The 17,429-nt window shown below is 38.2% G+C and overlaps 1 protein-coding gene across 5 annotated transcripts in view; it reads left to right on the top strand.

The window, feature by feature from the left end:
* Positions 1-17,429, top strand: part of robo1 (roundabout, axon guidance receptor, homolog 1) — a 323,165-nt gene that overhangs the window by 264,150 nt on the left and 41,586 nt on the right. For all 5 annotated transcript variants that reach the window (XM_084418215.1, XM_084418216.1, XM_084418218.1 and 2 more), the window contains 4 exons: positions 4,499-4,656; positions 11,838-11,958; positions 13,489-13,627; positions 13,797-13,924. In XM_084418215.1, the coding sequence (XP_084274341.1) occupies positions 4,499-4,656; positions 11,838-11,958; positions 13,489-13,627; positions 13,797-13,924 (546 nt within the window). The remainder of the gene's footprint in view (positions 1-4,498; positions 4,657-11,837; positions 11,959-13,488; positions 13,628-13,796; positions 13,925-17,429) is intronic.

Genomic DNA, 17,429 nt, shown 5'->3' with positions numbered 1-17,429 from the left:
GAGGTGGAAGGAAACTCGAGATTATCGTCCACTAGATGTTTGGCTAGCTAGTAATTTTTGCATTTATACTTGTTTAGTCAGAGTGTATTGCTATTTGTTGTCCATTTTACTACAGCAGTTTGAGTTAAACATTGAATTCAGTAAGGAAAAAAAGTGTGCATTACGAGCCATAATGAATGCTAGTTTAAAAAAAAAGAAACATGGCTAAATGGCATAATTTCAGTTATTTCATTTTTGGTAAAGGATTATTATTATTGTTTTTCTTTGGAATGTTGAGCATCCATTAATAAAGTAGTCAGGTGACAGAGTCAGGTGATATTGGATATTTAGTTGTGCTTGCTTATTTCCACTATTTTTATTTTCAGATTACCTTTGCCATCTTCTATAACCCACTTAAATGTAATCTTTTAAACCACAATAAAATGGAATGACACTTTTGAATGTAATATTGCAAATCTTAAAAACAGTATGCAGTATATTTTCAACTTTATAATATTGAGATGTATTATAATTTCGTGTTCACCTGTCGATTTTTTTCAGACAAAATAGATTAAATAAGTTTAAATAAATAAATACATTTTAATAGAAAACAATAATAAATTTATAAGATTAAAACATTTTAATAAAAAAGTAATACATTTATACTAAAATAATTATTTATATTGGTCTATTTAATTAACTAATAATCTTAGTAATTATTATTTTGTTTTTAATTGATTTGGTAACACTTTAAATTGATTTATTTACTGCATCAGTCTAACAATAATTATCAGCTAGAATTTACCTTTTAAAATCATGGTACCATGGTATATATCAAAAGTATCATGGAATTGCTTTACTGTCACTTAGTTCGTGCCGCCACAGTAGTTTTTGTAAAGGCATTTATTTTAATTTTTTTTTGGCTTTTCCTACCCGTTCTTCATTCTTCTGAACGCACTCTTTTAGCGGGTGGTCTTAAGTGTTGGATAACCAGCGACTGGCATGACTCCAGCTTCAGTCTGACCTGCAATGGCGCGGTGACCCGGGAGGCGAAGAGCGTTCTAAATGAGGTCTCGCTCTAATTTGTCATCCCTCCATTTTTGTATTATGTTTAGCAGGCACCATGTGGACAGATGATCTGGAGGAGAGGGAATGTGCGGCGGTTTTCCGTGGGTTCACATCTGGGAACGATTGCGTTCGCATACGCACATTGTTCATGTGGAATTGTTCTCGCAAACCTGACATACAGTACACGTTCTCGTTTCTGTTCCTCTAAATATTCTCACGATTCCCCAATTTCCGCCCCAATGACATTTCGTTTTGTACGTGATACTCGATTGGACAGATGCTGGAAGTTATGAATTGCTTAAAATTGCTTTCCTTGTCTGTAGCAGAATTCCCCATGGTTTGAAACCTACACATCTGAATTCCTGACTAGTTAGAGCTAGTTTGGTGAACACATTGCTGGTTAAGCTAGTGAAGAACCAGGTTCTTGCTAGTTAGACCGGTGAATTATTGTGATCTTTTTGGCTTAAAAGTGCAAGTAATCCTAAACCAGATGAGGTTAGGCAGTCTGCTGGGGACAAACTAGCACACCAACATCCATAAAACACCATTTGCTGGGCTTTTCAGCATGATGATGTTTAGGAAACTTCTAAGCAGATAGACGTTGTGATTATAATACATATTTATTCTACTGCAACTGCTGTATTTTGGTCGTTCCCCATGGTTTCTCTTCAAGGCCCACAATCCCGTTCCTGACAAATCTCCCTGCGTCTTTGCCAGCTCTGGGTTTTTGAAGTGCTTTTTTTAGCAAATCTCCAGTTCCCCAATGGCTCCAGTAGAACACTCCAGAAAAACCCTCAGTGGTGGCTCAGCAAAATCCATTTCATTTCCGCCCAGCAGAGCTCTTACTATCATCCCTCTGTAGCCCATGTGTGGTATTAAATATTCATTTCATTAATGTCGAAGGCATATCAATGCAAATCTCATTTTAATTTGACGTTACCGCATCTGTTTCAAATTTCTGTGAAGCATAAAGTTCTGCAAACTGAACAAGCGCTTTTGGGTTGCCAGGTTTAGTAGAGAAGAGACTGAGCATTCAGTAGTTTGTGTACATATTTGAAGCTTTTTAGTCAAGTAAAATTACTAGGGGATATACTTATTGTGTTTTTTTTTTTTTTTTTCATTCAGTGCCAGTTTTGACCACGAGGTTTAAAGGCATAATTCTCAATGAAAATTATGTTATCATACTGTATATTCACCGTTATGCCATTTTAAACCAATATGACATTCTGTGAGCACAAAAAGGAAAAATTTCGAACAGTATACTGGTAGATCATTTTTCATACAATTACACTGAATATGGACTGATGCATTCAAATAGAATGCAAAAGCAGAATAAAAGTAATTAATATGACTTGTGTAGTATATTCGATGTTCTTCAAAAGTGTGTGTTTCATAGAAGAAAGCAGGTTATATTACTTTTTTGGGTGAACTGTCACTTTAAAGAGACGGGCTTGGTTTCTCTCTCTTGCCGTCACTCTTTCTGTCTCACTTCAGTGGTTTATATCATTTCCAGGACTCCATTCCCATTTTGTAGACATTTTCAGAACTTGACATATGTACACACACACAACTTTCCCCACAAGGCCCTGTTAGAAAGCAAGCATGCTATCAGGTTTCTCAGCTCAGGGTGCAAATCAAGCGTGAGGTGGGTTCACACAACTCTGCAAACTCAATCCAAGTTTGTTGATCCGCTGCGGAAATCCGAATCCCTTAGCTGATCCATGGAGAGCGAACACAGTTCACATTAGACACTGACCCTCATCTCTCTCACCGGCCAGTGATCTTCTGGTGTGCATGCGTGTCTTTCCTCTATAGACTGCCTAATTAAGCCGGTCGAGGAAAACGAGATGCCTGTTGAAACCCTTGGCTGGAAGGAATGATATGCTTGAGAGATTGTTACAGAGAAATGATGGAAAAAGAGAGCAAGAGATGAGGAGAAGAAATTATTTCCATTTCTTTCAGCGAATCACCTCCGCTTGGACATTTTTCAGTGGGGAAAGGAGGACTTTTACCTGCTGTGACATTACAAGCAGTAGAAACTGGAATCATATGGCCAATTAAGTGCTTAAAGTCTTAAAGGAATTTGGAGGCAGTCAGGAGTTCAGGTTACCTTGAGCATCTCACTTTGATCTAGAGCTGAGGGTAATCGTGCCGACAGGAACACGTTCAGGGGCGTGAGAGCCCAAAGAAGTTTCCATTTTGTCAACTTGCACGTACTTTTATGAAAAAGGGGAGCGTTACTGATACGTGCTTAATTTTTTATGTAATATTTATTCTTTTAACAAATAAAAAAGAAATTTTATATATATATATATATATATATATATATATTTTTTTTTTTTTTTTTTTTATATAAAATATTTAAGAATAAATATAAATTAAAAATATTATACACACATGTTCACCTTGGTAATCTTTTAACATATAGTACTAATAAACAATAGTAATAATATTAATAATAATAGTATATGGATACAATAATATAATAATAAATAATACATGTTTCTTGAACTCAAAATTATCATATTAGAATGATTTCTGAAGGATCATGTGACACTGAAGACTGGAGTAATGATGCTGAAAATTCAGCTTTACCGTCACAGGATAAATATATACTGTTTAAATTGTAATAATATTCCACAATTGTACTGTTTTTACTGTATATTTGATTAGCCTAAATAAATGGAACCTTGGTGAGCAACAGATACTTCTTTCAAAAAAAAGAAAAAATTAATTGTAATGTTTCCAAAAACAAGGTGAACATTAATATTTTTTTGTAAAAATGCCCAATAAGATTTGTAATAAGATCAGAAATGTGCTTTGCAAAAGCAATTATGGTTTACTTTACATACTTAAATAGTTTCTAGGTTGGCAGCTCACTGGGTTTTGGAAAATATCTCGAGTCAAGTTGCTGTGTTTCACCACATGTGCTTTTCCCATGTCATGTGTGTATAATTTAAAACATTGGACTAATCTAATGTGCTGCTGTACAGTATCTACATGGCACTGTGAAAGGCATGCTTTCTCGGATTAATGGGAACACTTTAAGCAAATCCGTCAGAAGGGTAACAGGGTCGACTAAGATGCTTAGACTTAAACACGTGTGTGTTTTTTGGGTTCAGACGTTATTGCACACTTCAGCAGTGGTCTAGATGAATGTTCAATCTTGTGTCCCACATTAATATCACTTACATTTCCATGCAGGAAGAGCACTTTATATTCCAAACCCTCTTTTGTGTCTTTTTAGCTAATGTAAACAGAAGTTTTAGGTTTAATCTTTGTATGTTTGAAGTAAATTAGAGGTGGTTTGCACTTGGAAAGAGTAGAAAAATGATCCTCTCATGGTTTCTAATTTGTTATTCCTCTTCTTTAAATGTTAGCGTGTGTAGTTTCCTGATAGAAATGCTGTTCGTGTTTCTAATATCCCTGTTTTTCTCTCTCTTTTTACCAGTTCTTCGAGATGATTTCCGACAGAACCCCGTGGACGTGATGGTGGCGGCGGGCGAGCCAGCGGTCATGGAGTGCCAGCCGCCCCGTGGACACCCAGAACCCACCATCTCCTGGAAGAAAGATGGAGTCACCATCGACGACAGAGATGAGAGGATAACGGTAAGCATATCTGACAGTGATTCCAGCTGGTTAGTGCTGCTTCATCTAGCTGGTGGAAGAGTGTTTTACACTGGCTGGTTAAAGAGATACTTCACAGCTGGCAAAATGGGCTTTCAATATAACTTGTCTGCCTGTGCCTGTGCAGTAGAAAGGCGAACACATTTTTGTAATTTTGACTAGAGAAAACAGAGAAAAAAGGATGTTGTCTTCCCTTTTACCAATAGGTAGGAAAACTTCAACACCCATAATGCACTGGGAATGTTGCCGTCCAAGGCCACTCCCACCAGTCTGCAACTATTGGATACACTTGATCAGAGTCAAATATTGCCTTGATTTAGAAGGAAATACTTTTTAGCAAACTTTTAGTCATAATGCTGTCGACTTATAGTTCCTGTGTGCAAGAATTCAAAAAGTAAACGTTTAGCGGGAATGAGTTTCCGTTTCCTGTGAAGGATCCAGTGTGTTTTAGGCAATGGCTAAAAGCTGCAAAAATTGTACATATGGAGAGAACGCTGCGAAAATCTTAACCTCTGTGTTTGTAGTCAACACTTCAAACTGGATGACCATGAGCACAGTGTTTTGGGTCAAATGGAGGGTTTAGCAAAAACTACCATTCTGTCAGTAGTTCCTCCCGAAAGAAAAACGCTGTCTCGTACAGGTAAGCCATAGTGTTCCACTTTCACCATAATGCTGTTTAAAGAGTAGACAAAGCACGATACAGTTTTCAGTCATAAACCCTTACAATAACTGTTCTGTTAATAACCCTCTGTTGATCCGACGAAATACAAAAATGCCGAAGTATAATCTGTAGTTTTCATGAAAGCTCTGGAGCTGTCAAAAGTCAGAGCAACCGCAAAACACATCATCCGGTGGACTTTTGCTGAGAAATAAACGTGAATTTCTCTGTCTGGGTAACATGGACGAATAGTAAACATATAAAGGTTGAAAATCAAAGTTAGATTTTAAGCTCGGCTGACAGGATTTGTGGGATAGTACGAATAACGAGAATTTTATCCGCCTAAAACGGTAGTCCCACTTCAAAATTGATGACTCAAACAAATTTACTGCTCAAATAACACACATTTTTTATGGATGACTTACTGTTGCTGTATTCAATAAAAAATATGAGCTTCACATCCGGCCTTGTGTTTGCAAATCAAACCAGGTCACTTCCTAATTTTCATTTTAGAGGTACTAACAAAGACCTGCTGATTTGTTAATAAAAAAGACACAGCGAAAAGAAGTTCCCTTATTTAATGCATGTGGATAACAATTGCTTCTGCTGCATTTTTCCAGCAAATGAAGGCCGATTAGGGCTTCTGCTGATGAGTGTTTAAACTGCGTCATGGCCGACTCTGTCGGGGAAAATTAATGGAGCCCATTCATCTGATTGGAAGGGCATGTGGGAATGAAAGTTTGCCTTCGCCAGCGTTCACGAGCCGAAAACTCTCTCTCTGCTGATTTAATGCAGTCTTTAAACCAGGGCCACCAATTAGGTTTTTCTAATTAAATGTGTGGGAAATTAAGTAACGGGATAAATCAGGCCTCTTTTGTCGTTAAAAGAGTGACTTTGATGTGCACGCCGCTGCTCGTTTTCCACGTGGCTTATTTGTGTAGAATAAGGCTAAAGGTGGTTTGGGGGGTTTTGTTATTTTTAATCAAACCGTAGACAGGGTTTTTTGAGAATACCATTTTACTGCTTAGCACTGACTAAAAAGGCAATGAAGGAATGTGTTACGACAACCATTCCAAAGTTATGACAATGTGTAACTATGATGTTGCGATTGTGCTGATTAGAATGGCTGAATCAAACCAGATCAAGTTTGTTGTTGATGTTAGTGGTGGTGGTGGTGGTGTATGTGTGTGTGTGTAGCTTATCTGTAGTCTGCAGTCTACAATTATGTAGACATTAAACTGTATGGTCATCTCAAACACACCCACATGTTGGTACTCCTATCATTATGAGGACGTTTCATAGGCGTAATGGTTTTTATACTGAGCTAATGACATTTTCTAGCCCCTAAACCTAAACAGAAAACATTCTGCGTTGCTACATTTTTAATGAAAAAAACGTTTTTGGTATGTTTTTTTTAGCAATTTGAATTATGAGGACATCGGCATGTACTCATAATGTATGGGGCATGGCCTGAAACCTGAATACACACTACATTATAAGGGTCCTCATAATGTAGGTCAAACACACACAATTTAATATTGGCCATATGTATGTATAGATAGATATGTTGTTGTACCGTCTTAAATTATGTAAATAAAAATATGCTTAGAAAAATTAAAGGAAGCACAAAATTGTAATACATATATATATATATATATATATACACAACAGGTCTTTCTGGTTCTCGAATCTGATTGGCTGAAAGCCTTTTCCAGCCGTGCGATATTCTACCAGTATCAGCACTGGAATCGTTTCACTGTTTATATCATTCTACAATAAGCTATATATATATATATATATATATATATATATATGTATGTGTATATATATATATATGTATGTGTATATGTATATATATATATATATATATATATATATATATATATATATATATATATATATATATATGTATGTATATATATGTATATATATATGTGTGTATATCTGTATGTATGTGTGTATGTGTATATACAGTGGGGAGAACAAGTATTTGATACACTGCCGATTTTGCAGGTTTTCCCACTTACAAAGCATGTAGAATTGTAGAAGTCTGTAATTTTTATCATAGGTACTCTTCAACTGTGAGTGATGGAATCTAAAACAAAAATCCAGAAAATCACATTGTATGATTTTTAAGTAATTAATTTGCATTTTATTGCATGACATAAGTATTTGATACATCAGAAAAGCAGAACTTAATATTTGGTACAGAAAACTTTGTTTGCAATTACAGAGATCATACGTTTCCTGTAGTTCTTGACCAGGTTTGCACACACTGCAGCAGGGATTTTGGCCCACTCCTCCATACAGACCTTTCTTCAGATCCTTCAGTTTTTGGGGGTATCGCTGGGCAATACGGACTTTCAGCTCCCTCCAAAGATTTTCTATTGGGTTCAGGTCTGGAGACTGGCTAGGCCACTCCAGGACCATGAGATGCTTCTTACGGAGCCACTCCTTAGTTGCCCTGGCTGTGTGTTTCGGGTCGTTGTCATGCTGGAAGACCCAGCCATGACCCATCTTCAATGCTCTTACTAAGGGAAGGAGGTTGATGGCCAAGATCTCGCGATACATGGCCCCATTCATCCTCCCCTCAATATGGTTCAGTCGTCCTGTCCCCTTTGTAGAAAAGCATCCCCAAAGCATGATGTTTCCACCTCCATGCTTCACGGTTGGGATGGTGTTCTTGGGGTTGTACTCATCCTTCTTCTTCCTCCAAACACGGCGAGTGGAGTTTAGACCAAAAAGCTCTATTTTTGGCTCATCAGACCACATGACCTTCTCCCATTCCTCCTCTGGATCATCCAGATGGTCATTGGCAAACTTCAGACGGGCCTGGACATGCGCTGGCTTGAGCAGGGGATTTAATCCATGACAGCGTAGTGTGTTACTAATGGTTTTCTTTGAGACTGTGGTCCCAGCTCTCTTCAGGTCATTGACCAGGTCCTGCCATGTAGTTCTGGGCTGATCCCTCACCTTCCTCATGATCATTGATGCCCCACGAGGTGAGATCTTGCATGGTGCCCCAGACCGAGGGAGATTGACCGTCATCTTGAACTTCTTCCATTTTCTAATAATTGCGGCAACAGTTGTTGCCTTCTCACTAAGCTGCTTGCCTATTGTCCTGTAGCCCATCCCAGCCTTGTGCAGGTCTACAATTTTATCCCTGATGTCCTTACACAGCTCTTTGGTCTTGGCCATTGTGGAGAGGTTGGAGTCTGTTTGATTGAGTGTGTGGACAGGTGTCTTTTATACAGGTAACGAGTTCAAACAGGTGCAGGTAATGAGTGGAGAACAGGAGGGCTTCTTAAAGAAAAACTAACAGGTCTGTGAGAGCCGGAATTCTTACTGATTGGTAGGTGATCAAATACTTATGTCATGCAATAAAATGCAAATTAATTATTTAAAAATCATACAATGTGATTTTCTGGATTTTTGTTTTAGATTCCGTCTCTCACAGTTGAAGTGTACATATGATAAAAATGACAGACCTCTACATGCTTTGTAAATCGGCAGTGTATCAAATACTTGTTCTCCCCACTGTGTGTGTGTGCGTGCGTGTGTGTGTGTGTGTGCGTGTGTGTGTGTCTGTGTGTGTGCACGTGTGTGTGTGTGTGTGTGTGTGTGTGTCTGTGTTTATATATATATATATATATATTTATTTATTTATTTATTTATTTTTATTATTACAGCAGTGAGAAAAAAACATATGGATGAAAAAAAAAAATATATATATATATATATATATATATATATATTTTTTTTTTTATTACAGCAATGAGACTTGAGAGTGGCCATTATGAGAATGGAGAATGGTTTAATTGTGCAAAGAGTGTAAACATGTTGTTTTCCTGTAAGAAGCATCTTTGTCTTTGTTTTTTTGTTTGGGGGCAAAATGCACTTCACAGCAATTAACTGATTTTTTTTCCCGAAACATTGGCTCAACTACAGCTCTGCATACAGCAATGAGCATCAGCATTATTCATTTGTTTTGCGTTCCACTGTTATCTCTAAATTAAGAAGCTCCAATGTGGCCATTAATTGCTTTTCAGCAGTAATTGCTGCAGTCTGCTCAAATTAACTGGAGCAGCGCGCTCTGTATTGTTTTGCAGCTTTTTGTTCTGAGTCGGTGTGTGATTATCATGGTCTGCTGAGTGACTCCACACCGTGAGCCCTGAATGAGCACGTATGAGCCAAACCACACAAGACAAAAGGCATGCGAATAAAGCGATCTCCCAATGCTCAGATTGATCGCATCCGAGGACGGAGGGAGCGAAGGCGTGTTCATTGACTCTGGACCGAGAGTAAAGCTGTCCTGCTGTGATGGAACTCCAAATATGTGTCTGCGTGTACTTTGGACGTGAAGAGGAGTTTTTGGGCTGTCTAGCAGAGCTCTGCGGCATGTTACGTGTCATAGCAATCAGATAGTAATTTTGTTATGGAACCTAGCAAGCTTCCTATCTAGACAGTTGTTAAGTTTCTTAGGTGCGCTTTCAGATTCTGCTACATGTTTTCATTAACAGATAAGGCAATACCACAATACATTGCAACAAGCAGCTCGCTATCTTTTGAAATGGATCTTGAGTTTTTCCTGAGGCACATTCTCACTTTTCCTTTGGGTTCTTCACTGTATTAGTTCCTTAATACTCACACACACATTATCCCACTCCTACGTCTGACCTGACCTTGTCTGCTTTGCGAGTCTTGTGCCGTTTCAGCCGTTAAGCTCTCGCTCAAACAAACAGTAACATAATGACACTTCAAAACCTCTCCAACACCATAGGGTGCCTTAAATAAACTCACCCTCCTTCCTTTCCCCTCTGACCTCTCCTTTGTTTAAAGACTCTTTTCCACCATTAATATTTAGGAGAGGCGACAGGGCTCAAGAATGCTTCAGAACGTTTTAGAACGTGTACGGTTTGGAAGTACTCAGAGACGTCCCATGAGACCTAGTGAATGTTTTGTTTAGATGTTTGCAGTCCTTTAAATGTAAATGACTGTAAAACCAATCAGATAAAACTCTTATTTTACACCTCTGAGAGTTTGTGAACAGAGTGAAAAATGTACATTTTAATGTTCATTAATACTATTATTTATACTTTCCATACTTTCATCTGTCTGGCTGGCTGTCTGTTTATTGTTCCATCTATCCAACCATCTTTTGTTTCATCGTTCCATCAACCATCCATCCATTCATATTTTGTTTCATCATTCCATTCATCCATAATGTTTTGTTTCATTGTTCCATCCAACCATCTTTTGTTTCATCATTCCATCTACGCATAAACCATCCACCATCCATCCGTTTCATCATTCCATCCATTCATCCATCAAAACTCCATCATCTTTTGTTTCAATGTTCCATCAATGTTCAATGTTCCATTCAGCCAGCAACCATCTTTTGTTTCATCGTGCTATCCATCAACCATCCATCATCTTTTGTTTCATCGTTCCATCCATCCATCCATAATCTTTTTCATCGTTCCATTCATTCCATCCATTTATCCATCGGTTTAACATGTGGTTTAACGGTTTAACATCCGGTTTAACCGGTTTAACATCCATCATGAATCCATCATCGTTCTATTCATCCATCTATTAATCCATCAAATATCCATTTTGTTTTATTGTTCCATCCATCATTCATCCATCCATCATCTTTTGTTTTTATTGTTCCATCCATCATTCATCCATCCAATTCAAAATCCATCGTTTTTTATCGTTCCAAATATCGTTCCAAATATACATTTCATCGTTCCATTCATTCATTCATCCATCTTATTTCATTCATCCATTTATCCATCAACCACCCATCATCTTTTGTTTCATCGTTGTTTCATCCGTCCATTCATCCATCCATGATTTTTTTTTAGCTACAGTGTCACATTTTTGTGCAGATTGAAGATTGAATGTGGCATTTGTGTCTCATAAGTGTAATATCTGTATCTAATTTGTAAATTATGGAATATACAGCGAATGCCTCTGGTCTTTGTCACTGAGACTCTGTTTACACATTCCACATATGTTAAACACAGTCAGATCCAGCCGCTGGACTCAACACTGACCGCAGTGAATGATAATCAATGAGACATGACATTATCTGCCATAAAGTGAACCCACATGTTGACCTGTGTAAGTGCAGGCAGGTAGGGGGCCGTAGGAGAGCCGCCACATTCTGATCCCCCTCATTGACTCTCACCGTGTGGTCCCCTGATGCGGGGGTCAGATTTGTTGTGTATGATTTTGATCTGCTCAGGTGAAAGCGGACCCCCAGCTGCCTGTACAATTGCCTGAGAAAAAAAAGGGAAGCTATAAGCCACCTGAATAGCCACAACACACGTTGCACTGATATATTGATAATACAGTATATATACATGTGTATATATAATTATTTTTTATTTTTGCAGTAGTTTTTGTGTGATTATGGAGGGGTTTGCATTGTGTCGCATTGTGTCACTATGTCCTTTAATCCTTATATTTATGACTTCTCATGTGATCTGTCCATCAGATACGAGGAGGAAAACTGATGATTACCAACACCCGCAAAACGGATGCAGGGAAGTACGTGTGCGTGGGAACCAACATGATGGGGGAACGAGAGAGCGAGATCGCAGAGTTGACTGTTCTTGGTAAGTTTTCGATATATTTCTGCTTTAATTTATGTATTTCAGTTAATCAGATGTCTGATTCTCAAATACTCCCGCATCTGATCTGCCTTCTTTAAGACGCACATGTGTATATATAATCAGGTTCCCACACAAACCTCTGGTGCATTTGATTGTGAAAAGCATGCAGATGGATTCACTTAAACACACACACACGTTGTATGAAGTGTTTGTTTATGGGCAGAGCAGGAGAGAATCCAGATGTTTAGAGTTTGTGTGCTTAGCTGTAGGAAGACTCCAGCGTGTCATTGACCCCGTTTAGGAGACATGGACCCTTAAACCTTATCATCAGAGTTTGCCATGAAACAAATACCAGCTCACCCTTCACACTCCCCTTCATTCACACATACACACAAAAATATACATTGTGTCGTCCAACACCTTAACATATCAGTTTACACTATTCCACATCAGAGCTGTGGCTTTTGACCTTCCCTCCTTAATCCCTGCAACACAGCCTTCCTCAACGCCATCATTATTCAATGTCTGCTTGCATATTTACACATTACAGGGAGAAAGTCACCAGCCATGCCAAGTCAAGTCAAGTTTATTGTCATTTTCAATTTAGATCAAGTGTAAGAAATGGAGCAAAACATAATTCCTCCAAAAACATCTCCTCAGATTCAATTTAGAGGTGAAGTGTGCCATCTTTAGTGGCAGTAGAGTCACATAACAGAATGTCAAAAATAATGACTGTTTTATAACAGATTTTGAATACACTTCCCCATGCCATTGGTTGTTCAAATAGATAGCTCCTCCCCTAACCCATTCCATTGGTTGTTCAAGAAATCAGAACACATGAAATGAACTGCCGTGATAAACATGCCTTTAAAGGGACTGTACTGATGTTTCTTCATATCAGTGGGTTAGATAGTCCTATTTTTAAAGTAATAGTTCACCCAAAAATGAACATTTTATCATATACTCATATCCAAGTTGTTGCAAACGTGTATGAATTTCTTTGTTCTGTTGAACACAAAAGAAGATATTTTGAAGAATGTTGGTAACCAGACAGTTGATGGACCCCACTGACTTCCATAGTATGAAAAAAAAAAAAAAAAAATTATATATATATATATATATATATATATATATATATATATATATATATACCATGGAAGTCAATGGGGACTAGAAACAGTTTGGTAATGAACACTGTTCAAAATATCTTATTTTGTGTTCAACAGACCAAAGAAACTCATAAAGGTTTAGAACAACTCGAGGGTGAGTAAATGATGACAGAGTGTTCATTTTTGGGTGGACTGTCCCTCTAACAGATTATTAGTATCCTAACATCAAAGAGATATGATCTTAATAAATAATTCAGATAGGAAGCTTACTTTAGGATTAGCTGCATGAAAGTTTAGGCTAAAACAACAAGTCAGAGTTCAGTAGATCGCTGGAAGTTCATAATCGGATCAGCGAAGGGAATATCTCATAGGGAATTCTGGGAAACTTCTTGTATTACATAATACGCTTTGTGTTTGTGTGCAGAGAGGCCCAGCTTCTTGCGAAAGCCGAGCAGTCAGTCTGTTCTGGTGGACCAGAGTGTTGAGTTCAGGTGTGAAGCTCAAGGAGACCCCGTGCCCACCATCCGCTGGAGGAAAGAGGACGGAGATCTACCCAAGGGACGGTACGAGTGATAAAACGTCTAGTTAGCCTATATTAAGCCAATTAAATGCAAATGAGAAATGCCTGTCCTTTAAAGTCTTAAAGAACCTCTTGATAAGATAGAGTCCATGAAGTGTATCAGGATGGCCTCGGTTAATTGCATCTATGTTTGTGTATCGTCGTCTTCTCAGGCATGAGATCTGGGAGGACCACACTCTCAAACTGAAGAGACTGACTTCAGGAGACGCCGGTACTTACACCTGTCAGGCGGAGAACATGATGGGGAAGACGGAGGCCAGCGCCACCCTCACCGTCCACGGTAAGAACATCTCATCTCACGCTGTTTGACAAACCGCTCTGATCCTGCCAGCGCTAATCTATAATTTGAAGCAACCAATGCTTTTGGTGGACAGGAATCTGAGTGTGTGTGTTTTTGACCCCTTTATTCACAGCTGTTAGTTTTTTTTGACAGACGTTTTCAGCTTTGACAGGTTGTCAGATTGATTTGTCCGAATGGATGCTGGATCGTTGTGAATATTCCTTCCCATTTTTTCCCCCCTAGCTGTTGGAAAACAGTTTTTTTTTGTTTTGTGAGACAAATGTCATTTTACTAAAGCATCATTCCCGCCACAGTGTCATTTCCACATCTCAGATGATTTATTGATTTTGATAACACCTTATTGTAGAAATTACATTGTTTAACATTACTGAAACCTTCGTCTAGCTTGGGTTAAATTTGGAGCTTGTATTTTTTGCATCCTGAATGCACAAAACAAAATAACATTTTCAACTTTTGGTCAAAATTCCTTTACTTTTATCACTAATTGCAATTCATATTTTATCACAACCTAGGTATTGTCGTAATGTGTGTACTAATTGATATTTTTCCCAATAAATATTTAAATATTGATTTGGATTAGATTTACGTCACTCATTTGATTTAGAATTGGATAATTTTGGTAGTGGATTATCAAAATTAAAATGGCAAGGTCTAGGACAAGGATCTATTTAACAAAGAAAATGTATTATTATCTGTAATAAATAAAGTTAATAAAAATACCATCAATCACTACGACATAAAGGTGGCTTTATGTATAAGAACACATCTATTTCACTCTAGGTCCATTTTGTTTCGTCCTCTTGAGTGTGTTTCACACTCTTGAAGGCTCAACTCTTCAGAGAACAATGTCCACATTGTCTCCTGACACCCCAGAGCAGTTTTCTCCTTCTCCTCGTTGCACCGCTTATTGCTTTTACTGGTTTTTATTGCTTACAGAAATTGCTGAATTATTATTTTACATGTGTGTTTAGCGGGCCAGTAGCATTGGAACCAGACTTATAAACACGTCTGCTTCAATAACCAATCTATCCAGCGAAAGAGGCTTATTACTAAACTTGCCTTTGGCATAACCTTGCTTTCCAGATGCCAAGGAATGAGATTCATCAAAATGATGACTTGTATTCGAGAATGTCTTTTGTCTGGTTGGTGTTTTGAAGGAACTGCATTAGTGAGCTCAGCTGCCTTCCTAGACAGCATGTTTTGGCATCATAGGTGCATTGAACAGTCAATTGATTCTTTAAACGATTTGTCAATTCAGAATTTGTAAATGTCAAGCGCACATGTACACACAAACACACACATTCTCAGAGATAAGTAATTTGGAATAAGAGTCAGTTCACTGTTAAAAGGCCATGAAAAGATAATGTTGGGTACAAACGAGGCCTCTCTCAGCTGGCGATTTAGTCATTAGTACTGATGTATTTGAGGAAAGTGCTAGAATGCCATGCGAGTCCCATGAGTAGCTCCGCTAATGGGCCATGGAAACAAAGTAGAGCGAGAGCCGCAACCATTGCCAAAAGAGCAAACGGCCCCGTCCAAGTCGAGTTCTTTTTAAGCAGCTGTTCTCAAATCTACCGCTTTCCCTCGTTTCTCACCCTTCGTTTGTGTTACTCTGTCCATCTCGCAGGATTGACTCCAAATGGCCTGAGTTATTGCATTTAAAGTTTAAAATTGGCTTATTTACTGTAGTTGCTTAACAAAATGTCCTCGGTTTTATTGTGCGCGATCCATCTTTACACAATTTGCAATAAGGTCTCATTTCTTAACATTAATTAATGCATTAGCGAACATGAGCTAACAATAAACAATGTGTTTTGTAGCATTTATTAATCTTCGTTAATGTTAGTTAAAAATACTGTTCATTATTTGTCATGTTAGTTCACAGTGTTAGGTACAGCTTTTAAATTTAAGTTGATTGTTAACGTTAACAGAGGTTATTAAATGCTGTAGAGGTGTTGTTCATTGTTATTTTATGTTATCTAATCTAGTTAAATAATGTTAACAAATGAAACCCACCCGGCAAAAATAGTAGTTTGGAAAAATGTCACTTTATGGATGCTAAATGCTTTTTGAATGCCATTTCATGTTGTTTTCACTCTTTTTAAAGCTACGAGTCCTGGAGATTGAGGGTTTTTACACAACAAGAGGGTTAAAATGCTGTCTAAATCGCTGTTCAAGCTTTTAAGAATTTGCATTTGTTTTAAAGTAGAAGTTTAAGTGTTTCATTTCTACACACTAGCGGTAATAAACAGATTTGCAAAAATAATCTTTTTGAGAAATAATGTCAGTATTCAGACAAGCTAGTAGTCCCGCCTCCAAATGAATGCCATTGGCTGAGCCAGTGTTGTTATGTCGGGCTAGTGGTGTAAAAATGACTCACTGTAGCTTTAAAAGGGTCAGACTCCAGGTCACATTGTCCACCTAATAAAACCTTTGGCCAGACCAGAAGAATAAAACCTCCATTCATGCCTCACGCTCACAACTCAAGACTGATAGAATAGTTTCTTTGTGTGGTTTATGCCATATATTTCAGCCTCATGATATATTTACAATGTGTGTGTGTGCTTGCCACACCTTATGTTTCTTGTATGTTTTTGTGTTATGCTCATAAATACATCACTGCACTGATTTTGTTCAGTAAGCATTTCCTGTCATTTTTGCTTCATGTTGTGTGCGGTTAATTTGCTCATCTCTCGCATCTGTGTTTTATCATGCTTCTATTTTTTTGTTCCTCTTTCAGTTGTGTCTGGTAAGTTGCAATTGTCACCCGTCACCATTTTTGCTGCATTGACAGCAACAGGAAGTTGTCAGAACCACCATCCATCCACCTTCCATCCTTCCACCAATCAGCACGCTTGTCTGGGTTGTCACCGGCAACAGTGACAGCACAGCAGGCCTGGGTAAAAACTAATGCTCGCTCTGAGCGTACAAGGTAACGTCAAAATTGCCTCATTTTCTTCCCACTTAGTTGAAAATTCTAGCTTTATTCCTCCGGACGCTTTACGGCAGTGTATGATTTGACAGGTTTAAGATTGGTTCACCGGTAGAAGGAATCGCTTGTCGTCGTAGGGGGTCATACTTTGTGTCACATATTATGAACATATCCTTATTACAAGATGAAATGGCTCCGTGCTGTTATGGACTCTGAAGTGGAGTTTGCGTCAGGAATCAGCGTCTCTCCACTCCGAGTCATTAAGATGCATGAAAAACCGGCATCCCAACGACGTCGGTTCCATTAAAGAGTGTCAGGACGGGACAGATGGCCCAAATTTATCCCCCCCATCTACATGTAAATTTTATTGCTTTGTGCCCTTGTCCATGCAAATGAAGCAGACGTGGCGATCGTGCCGTTTTTATATTGCGTCTACGTATGTTTTTATGTTCCGGAATACCTGCATATCCTTCCATTAAACACCAGTATGACTTTCTCTTTTATTTCCTGCCGTTGACGCTGAAGGCTTGAGCTCGGTCCGTCTCTACTGTA

Source organism: Rutilus rutilus (assembly GCF_951802725.1).
Source record: "Rutilus rutilus genome assembly, chromosome: 9".
Classification (NCBI taxonomy): domain Eukaryota; kingdom Metazoa; phylum Chordata; class Actinopteri; order Cypriniformes; family Leuciscidae; genus Rutilus; species Rutilus rutilus.
This window is presented reverse-complemented; position numbering and strand designations above follow the sequence as displayed.